The sequence below is a fragment of the Equus quagga genome, chromosome 14, assembly GCF_021613505.1.
Source record: "Equus quagga isolate Etosha38 chromosome 14, UCLA_HA_Equagga_1.0, whole genome shotgun sequence".
Taxonomy (NCBI): domain Eukaryota; kingdom Metazoa; phylum Chordata; class Mammalia; order Perissodactyla; family Equidae; genus Equus; species Equus quagga.
Window position 1 is genome coordinate 23,680,279 of NC_060280.1, and position 9,412 is coordinate 23,689,690.

The window sequence follows — 9,412 nt, forward strand, 5'->3', positions numbered from 1 at the left end:
GAAATGACCAGAGGCATATAAGGGACTCATATTTCTAGTTAAACAAATAATCTTAAAGGATGCTTTTGAAATCTACAATATTGTCAATGCTTACAGGTTTTAATAATTTATCAGTGGGATATTAATATGTGTATCTTTGCCCAATGTGTTATTAAGTATTTCAAAAAGTTAGACTTTATATAGAATCTTATATCAACTGGCTTTGTCTACATTCTCACCAAAATTAATTTAGATATCTCGTCGAATGTCCAAATATCTATTCATTTCCTAAGGAATTTTCTTCTTCACTTGTCATATATGTCAATAAAAGTAAATGACAGGAAGAGAAGTCGAGGGAAAACATGGTCTTTCTTCTGTATTTGTTTTTAATTTGTTTTATTTTATTTTTTTTGAGGAAGATTAGCCCTGAGCTAACATCTGCCATCAATCCTCCCCTTTTTCCTGAGGAAGACTGGCTCTGAGCTAACATCCATGCCCATCTTCCTCTACTTTATATGTGGGACACCTGCCACAGCATGGCTTGCTAAGTGGTGTCCACACCGAGGATCTGAACTGGCGAACACCGGGCCACTGAAGCGGAACATGAGAACTTAACCACTGTGCCACCGGGCCAGCCCCCCTTCTTCTGTATTTCCAGAAAAAATGTATTAATTACGTCTTTTTCATTCCTATTCAGTATGAACAGTATTGGTGAGGTATTGGGAAGCTTTTACAGAACTAAATATTTCTTCAGTTGAGTGGAGTGTGACCATCAGAAGCCCTTGCCAGCATGTCTCCAGCCAATATCTCATGTATTCATCCCTCATCCTTCCTGCTGTTGGGAATCCCAGGATTGGAAAATATGCAGCTCTGGCTTGGCTTCCCATTTGCTACAGTGTATCTAATTGCCCTTCTGGGGAATGTCATCATCCTTTTTGTGATCCAGACTGAGCACAGTCTTCACCAGCCCATGTTCTGCTTATTGGCCATGTTGGCTCTCACTGACCTGGGCTTGTCCACGGCCACCATTCCCAAAATGCTGAGCATCTTCTGGTTTGGTCTCAGTGAGATTGACTTTGGGGGTTGCTTAGCTCAAATGTTCTTCATACACCTGTTTACAGGTTATGAAACATTCATGCTTGTAGCCATGACTTTTGATCGTTACATTGCCATTTGCCACCCTTTTCAATACAACACAATTCTCACCAACAGAACTATTTGTATTATTGCTGGGGTAGGAATGTTGAAAAATTTTGTTTTGGTTTTCCCACTTGTATTTCTCCTTCTAAGGCTTTCATTCTGTGGACATAATATTATACCTCATACCTACTGTGAGCACATGGGCATTGCCCGCCTGGCCTGTGTCAGCATAAAGGTCAATATGTTATTTGGATTAATCCTTATCTCTATGATACTTCTGGATGTTATTTTGATTGCTTTCACCTATGTGAAGATTCTACATGCTGTCTTCAGACTTCCATCCTGGGAGGCCAGACTCAAAGCTCTTAATACCTGCGGTTCCCATGTGTGTGTCATCTTAGTTTTCTTCACTCCAGCGTTTTTCTCCTTTATGACACATCGATTTGGCCACGATATTCCACGTTACATCCACATCCTCCTGGCTAATTTATATGTGATCATCCCCCCTGCTCTTAACCCCATTATTTATGGGGTGAGAACCAAGCAGATCCGAGATCGAGTGGTAACGATTTTCCTTTTTAAGTAAGTTTGACTCTTTGGAGCACTTGATTTGGAAATAATCTTGAAATCTTTCTCCTTTCCATCCTTACAAAGGAAAGTATCCTTAAGCTTTTGTAGAATAAATACCTTACAGAATAGGATATTAAACGCAATGTTTCCCCACTAATGTGCCGTATCAAATTAGAGATAAGTTTAGATAATGAAATTTTTGTCCCTAAACTAAATATAAATTTTATTTTTAAATAAAAAGGCGTCATTTATTTCTATAACAAATATTAAAATCAGGATTTGAGGATAAAGTCTTAATGCAACTCAAATACTGTTAAATAGTCTGTTCATACAGAATTCATTGATTACAGCAGAGAATAGTTATGGTGCCCGGGACTATCACAGCTGTAATGGGACTGACTACACAATGCTGCAGGATGTGAACTCCAGGAGTACTAGTCAAAGAAATCAAACACACATCTTATTTCTTCCATGGCAGAGTTGGCCTCCTTAATCATGTAACCACAGGAAAGAAAATAATCAAAGACACTACAGGCATCATTTTGTACTCCATTTTGTAAATTTTGAAATAGCAACTGCAGCAACTACATAGAGTCAAATGTCTGAAAGGACCCAGAACACTTCACAGGCTTTAAGTAAGGTCGAAGTAAAGCACAGCAGAAGGAAGAAATAGATGCAGCAGGCATAGAGAGATCAAAAAATTTCAGCCACAACTTCTGAGACCTTTTCTTAGTTGCATAGGATGAACTTCATCATTGCTGTTAACCATCAAAAAATGTACAAAGACACCTCTGCTTCACCCAAGCCAAGGAGCAAGTTAACTGAGGGTCTTTAAAGCTAACTGGTTACATAGAAAAATCTGGGACCTCCATAATATGAGTGGGCCTCATCCAATCAGTTGAAGGTCTGAATAGAACAAAAGACTGACCTTCCTGGAGCAAGAGCGAGTTTGGCCATTTGCTGAATATATCTATTCCAATTATTCATTCTGGAACTGAGGAAATAACCACAGGATGATTTCAGGGACCCACTAGGCCCCTGTGAGATGGACTTGAGCTGAAACTTCATTGATCACCTGGCCTCCAAAAGTCCCTACTCTGACTTTATAGACTTTATCAAAATAAAAAAATATGTATTTCTTTTCAAAATATACTGCTGACAAAGTGAAAAATGCAAGCCCCAGAACTGATAGAAAATACTTGCAACCCATATATCAGATAACGGATTTGTATGCAGACTCTGTGAAGAACTTCTACAAGGTCAATAATAAAAAGATCAACAACCCAGTTTAAAAAGATGAAGATAAAATTTTAATAATTATTTCACAAAAAGATATGCAAAAGATCAATAAGCACATGAAAAGATGCTCACTGTCACTGGTCATTAGGGAAATGCAAATTGAAACCACATGAAATGCCATTACAAAAATTGCTAAAATTAAAGATTATGCATATCAAATTTCAGCAACGATGTGGAGCAACCGGATCTCTCATACACTGCTAGTTGTGTGCAAAATGGAAGAAAGTTTTTAGAAAACAGTTTTGCAATTTTAAAAATAATGTTTCACATACACCTATATATGACACAACCAATATACTCCTAAATATTTACCCAAAAGAAATTTTTTAAAAACCCACAACTGTCCATACAAAGACTTGTACACAAATATTCATAGCAGCTTTATTTGTAATAATCCTGAACTGGAAACAAACTGAAGAACCTACATGATCTTAATTTTTTAGCACAACCACACAGGGCACAAAACCTTTTCATATGCAACACTTCATCCATTGTAATACATACGTGTTCTGAGATAACTAGTTATCAAGAAATGAGCTAAAAGTAAGAACAAAAGATGGTCAAAATTAGTGAGCACTAAGTAAAAAAATTTGAATAATCTCATTTAAGTAATACAACCATCATAAATATTGCTAGACCATTGGATATAACTCCTAAAATATTCTATATATGCATGTTGAATGTTATAATCTAAAAAATATTTCCATATAAATCTATCCACGAACATGCCTAGAGGCTTTATAGTTAACCTGTGAACATGTGCCTTTGTAGGTATTTGGAGAGCTCTGCTACAATACTGTATTCTAGGTCATTGGTCATTAATACAATTTTTACAGCCTTACTAGTCGTGCTTGGAAATCAGGTTTTACAATGTGTATTTGCTTTGCTGTCTCCTTTTTGTAGGATTATCTAAAACAAAAGAGACAAAAAATAAAAGAAACCAGAAGAAATAAAAAAATAAACTTTATTATTCACTTGGAGGAAATAGAAAAGACTAATTAATATTTATTTAAATGCTATCATATTTTAACAATTTTAAAATGACAATGCATAATTTTAATGGACTTTATTTTTTAGAGAAGTTTTAGATTCACAGAAAAATTGAATGGAAGGTGCAGAGATTTCCCCTATACCCTTTGCACCAACATGTGCATAACCTCCATCATTATCAGCATCACTCACCAGACTGATACGTTAGTTACTATTGATGAATCTATGTTGACACATCATTATCATCTAGACTGCATAGCTTACTTTGGGATTCACTCTTGATACTATACACTTTATGGGGTTGGACAAATGTAAAATGACATATATCTACCATTGCAGTATCATACAGAGTCATGTCACTGCCCTAAAATTCTTCTATGCTCCTCTGCTATTCATCTCTCAACCCCTGGGAACCACAGATCTTTTTACTATTGCCATAATTTTACTGTCTCCAAGATGTCATATACTTGGAATTATAAAGCCTGTAGGCTTTTCATGTTGGTTTCTTTCACTTAGTAACATGCATTTAAGTTTCCTCCATGTCTTTCCATGGTTTGATAGATCACTGCTTTTTAGCGCTGAACAATATTTCATTGTGTGGATGTATCATGGCTTTCTTATCTATTCACTTACTGAAGGACATCTTGGTTGCTTCTAAGTTTTGACAATTGTGAATAAACCTGCTATAAATCTCCTTGTGCTGGTTTTTGTATGGACATAAGTTTTCAACTCCTTTGGGTAAATACCAAGGAGTGTGATTGCTGGATGATATGGTAAGAGTATGGTTAGCTTTGTAAGAAACTGCCAACAGTTTTCCAAAGTGCTTGTATCATTTTGCATTCTCACCAGTAATGAATGAGATTTCCTTTTGCTCCACATCCTTATCAGAATTTGGTGTTGTCAGTGTTTGGGATTTTTGCCATTCTGATAGCTTTGTAGTGATATCTCATTGTTATTTTAATTTGCATTTTTCTAATAACATGTGATATGCAACCTCTTTTCATAGGTTTATTTGCCATCTTTATGTCTATTTTGGTGAGGTGCCCTTTCAGGTTTTTTGCCCATTTTTTAATTGGGTTGTTTGTTTTCTTATTATTGAGTGTTGAGTTCTTTGTATACTTTGGATAACAGTCCTTTATGAAATGCATCTTTTGCAAATATTTTGTCCCACTTTGTTGCTTGTCTTCTCATTCTCTTGAGATTGTCTTTTTCAGATCAGAAGTTTTAAATTTTAGTGAAGCCCAGCTTATAAATTCTTTCTTTCACGGATTGTGTCTTTGATGTAGATTTTAAAAAGCCATTACCATATCCAAGGTCATCTAGATTTTCTCCTATGTTATCTTCTAGGAGTTTTATAGTTTTGTGTTTGTGATATATTTTGAGTTAATTTTTGTGAGGGGTATAAGGTCTATGCCTAGATTATTATTGTTATTTTTCACATGTGGGGGCATCATTTTTATCAGTGCTCGCTGAAGAGTTTATAGCAAAAAAGTCTCCCTCACCTCACAGACTTCTGTTTCCTCTTCTCAGAGACCTGCTATGCTACTAGTTTTATTTCATTTAGAGCTATTTAAGCATATTTCTTTGTCCTTCCATAGCTATCATTACATTTATCACTGTATTTTGACATGATATACTGTTAAAATTTTCCCAATGTCTAATTTTCTAAGTTATGTCTGGCTTTTGCTAATAAAAGTGACAAAATTAAAAGGCATCTAGGTTCAAAGAGGTAATTTCATGTCATTAAGTGGACATTTAAGAGTCACTGAGTACAGGTATTTCAGGACCTAGCACAGAACCTGCTCTATAACAAGCAATCCACAAGGGTAGGACAATCAGTTGTTCTGTTCCTGGACTCTGCTTGACACATTTAATTGGATGGATGGGAGGATGGATGGCTGAGTGCTAGTGTATGAAATATGTGGTACAGATTGAAATTATAAAGGTAATAAAGGACAATTTGGTTGCATTATGAATTCTAAAGTAAGTTCCTAAGGGAAGCGTGAGAAATCTCTTCAAATATATTGTGAGTAGGAGGGAGGGGTAATTTGGCTGATTCCTTGTAGGCTGGCTGCCTAGAAATGGAGTTGGCTTCCTGCCCAGTTCCCTCAAAGTTGGATACAGCTGAATGTTGAAGGTAATTTGTTTTGGTAAAAAGATGAGCTGGTGCATCAAGCCACTGATGTATCATGTCATATAAATTGTAAGCAAAGTGTATGGACCTCAGAGTGGGAGAGAGGATGAGGATCCTTCAACTTTGTTTTTTGGGTCTTTTTGAGGAAGATTACCCCTGAGCTAACATCTGCCACCAATCCTCCTCTTTTTACTGAGGAAGACTGGCCCTGAGCTAACATCCCTGCCCATCTGAGGGTCCTTCAACTTTGAATGCTGAGATGACGGAACAGAATTGGGGACAAAGTTTCTACCTTGCAGAACTGCTATAAAAATAACTTTTACAACTTCGTGAGAAAAAGATAACCCTATTCTAAAGAAATGGGCATGGATTTTAAAATGGTTTCCACTAAAGAGAATATACAAATACCCAACAGCTATAGTTTTTATATCATTAATGACAAGGGAAATATATATTAAAGCCACAGCACAATAGTGTTACATATTTCACATAATGGCAACAAACAACTACACATATCCACCCACACAGAAACACACATACAAAACTAATAGTGCTGGTCAGAATGTGCAGCAATTGGTTTATACATAACTGCTAAAAATTGTAAAATGATGTATAATTTTGGAAAGCTGGAACATTTTGCTAAAGCTAAAAACATACTCTCCCAATCACCCAGCAATCATACTCTTAGAAGTTATAATCGACTGTAAATGTCTCCCAAAAAACACGTGGAGAAATATTCATAACCACTTTATCCAAAATAGTTAAAAATGGGATAAAATGCAAATGCCCATCTAGAATGATTAGTTATATTTGGTACATTCACAAAATGGAATACTATACAACAATAAAAAGTGACAAGCTACATCTGTCTGCAATCAAATGAATTAATCTCATAGTCATAATTTTCAGTGAAATAAGCTATGATAAAAGATTAATTTTATATAATTTAATTTATATCAAAACCATAAACTATCTAAGCCATTAGATTAGATACTTAAAAATGATGAACTGTGGAAGTTATTGACTGATAGAGGTGTGAAGTCCTCTTCTGGCAGGCTGTAGCGCCACATATTTTGATCTGAGCTATGGTTACATAGGTTTTGAGTTGCCCATAAGGTGTGCTACTCAGGAAAATGCTTTCTGTGGGGACTTTGAGTATGTAAACAATTCGAATCACCCCAAATCAGCATGCTAGCACCATTCTGGTAGACTGACCTCTAGCAATACCATGGAATAAATACTGCAGGACCCTTTGGAGCAAGCTGTTCTCCAGGACACTGCTCTAGAATTGAGACTGTTCACAAGGGCTTGGGCAACTCAATAGGGATTATCCCTGAGCTCTATGAGCATCTGTTCAACATCATGAATGCAGGGTATTGAGTTAAGTAATGTCCCAAAGGGGAATGTCCCAAAGTGGAGAAACAGGGATGGCGCCCAAGTGGGGTAACTTGAACTTGGGGAAGGGTGGCTAGTTCCAGCTACTGGAAAGGGACTTAGAAACTTTAAAGAAGGGAGTTCCAAAGTACAGGATGAGACATAGTTTGTACATTCATAAAAAGCCTTCAAGTGGTATGTGTAAGATTCTTTCATTTTACTATATATATACTATAATTAATATTTTGAGGGGTTAACTTTTTTAAAATTGAGATATAATTGACATTATGTTAAATTCAAGTGTGCAACATAATGATTCAATACTTGTATATTTTGTGAAATGGTTCCCACAACTGAGCCCCTTCACCCATTTCACCCACTCCCTACCCCTAACCTCTGGCAAACACCAATCTTTTCTCTATATCTGTGCGTTCAGTTTTTCATTTGCTTTTTGGTTTTTATATTCCACATGAAAGAGAGATCACAGTATTTGTCTTTCTCGGTTTAGCTTATTTCATTTAACATAATAACCTCAAGATCCATTCATGTTGTTGCAAATGGCAAGATTTCCTTCTTTTTTATGGCTGAATAAGATCCCATTTACATCTTCTTTATCCATTCATCCATCCACAGACATTTAGTTTACTTCCATGTCTTGGCTATTATAAATGAGGCTGCAATTAACATGGGGGTGCATTTATCTTTTTGAATTAGTGTTTTCATTTCCTGAGATAAATACCCAGAAGTGGAATTGCTGAATCATATGGTAGTTCTATTTTTAATCTTTTGAGGAATATCCCTACTGTTTTCCACAGTCGCTGCACCAATTTACACTCCTACCAACAGTGCACAAGATTCAATTTTCCTCACAACCTCACCAACACTTGTTATTTCTCATCTTTTTGATAATAGTCATTCCAACAAGTATGAGGTGATATCTCCCTGTGGTTTTGGTTTGCATTCCCCTGACGATTAGTGATGTTGAGTACCTTTTCATCTATATGTTGGCCATCTTTATGTCTTCTTTGGAAAAGAAGTTTTTAGGTAAAAAAAAAAATCAATTTAAGCACCTACTATGTGAGTAACAAAGCACCATGAGGTAATCATTAAGAAATACATATCATTGGTCAAAAATTATAAAACATGGGTAAGATGTTAATGCTCATCTGTTAAGCCACAGGGAAGAAGTGCAAGTTGAAAAGGGCTGGGTATTGCAAGGTGCTCAATAAATGGTGTATGAATGAGTAACTAAAGCTTGAGAATCTGAGAGTAATTACTATTTATTGCATTAAATTTGACCTTTGAGAATGGAATTAATGTGTATAGGAATTCATCCATTTAGAGCTGTTCATTCCTGAGCATCTTAAATTCCCTGCCATATCGATGCTTCTATGAGGTCCCCCCCCTCGATAGAGAGATAGAGATATAAATATATTTATACTTATATATGCTTTGCAGTATTGCTATGCACATATCTACAGACAGATCAGTTCACTTTGAACAATAAGTTACTTATGGGGAGAACTACATAGATATGATGAGCCCAGGAAGATTCCACACAGAGTCATAGTCACAGAGAAAATGCTCCAAATTCTTCATCTTATTAAGAACCTTAAAATGTCATGCATATTTTTATTTTTATATTTCTATGACTTGTCAGTTTCTGGCATATAATAATGTATCAATAAAATTATGGATAAAAAATGATTAAACAACTAAGAAAGGAATGAAAAAATCTGTTACATGTATTAAAAATGTGTAGTCCTTGATGTAGGGATATATATGAATTTGGTAATGTGGCCAACAGTTAAGTATCTGCAAATGAAAAGAAGCATTTTATTCCACATGATCCTATCTACAAGACCTGCTCTGTAGAGATTATTCAGGAAAGGAATCCTAATAAAACCTTGCAACTCAGTTGTCCAA

At 35.8% G+C, this 9,412-nt stretch overlaps 1 protein-coding gene across 1 annotated transcript; it reads left to right on the forward strand.

The window, feature by feature from the left end:
• Window positions 1-769: 769 nt before the first annotated feature.
• LOC124251821 (olfactory receptor 52E8-like) lies at window positions 770-1,705 on the forward strand. The gene has a single exon (XM_046684718.1). It carries the CDS (start codon window positions 770-772, stop codon window positions 1,703-1,705), a length of 936 nt encoding a protein of 311 aa, XP_046540674.1.
• The last annotated feature ends 7,707 nt before the right edge of the window (window positions 1,706-9,412 follow it).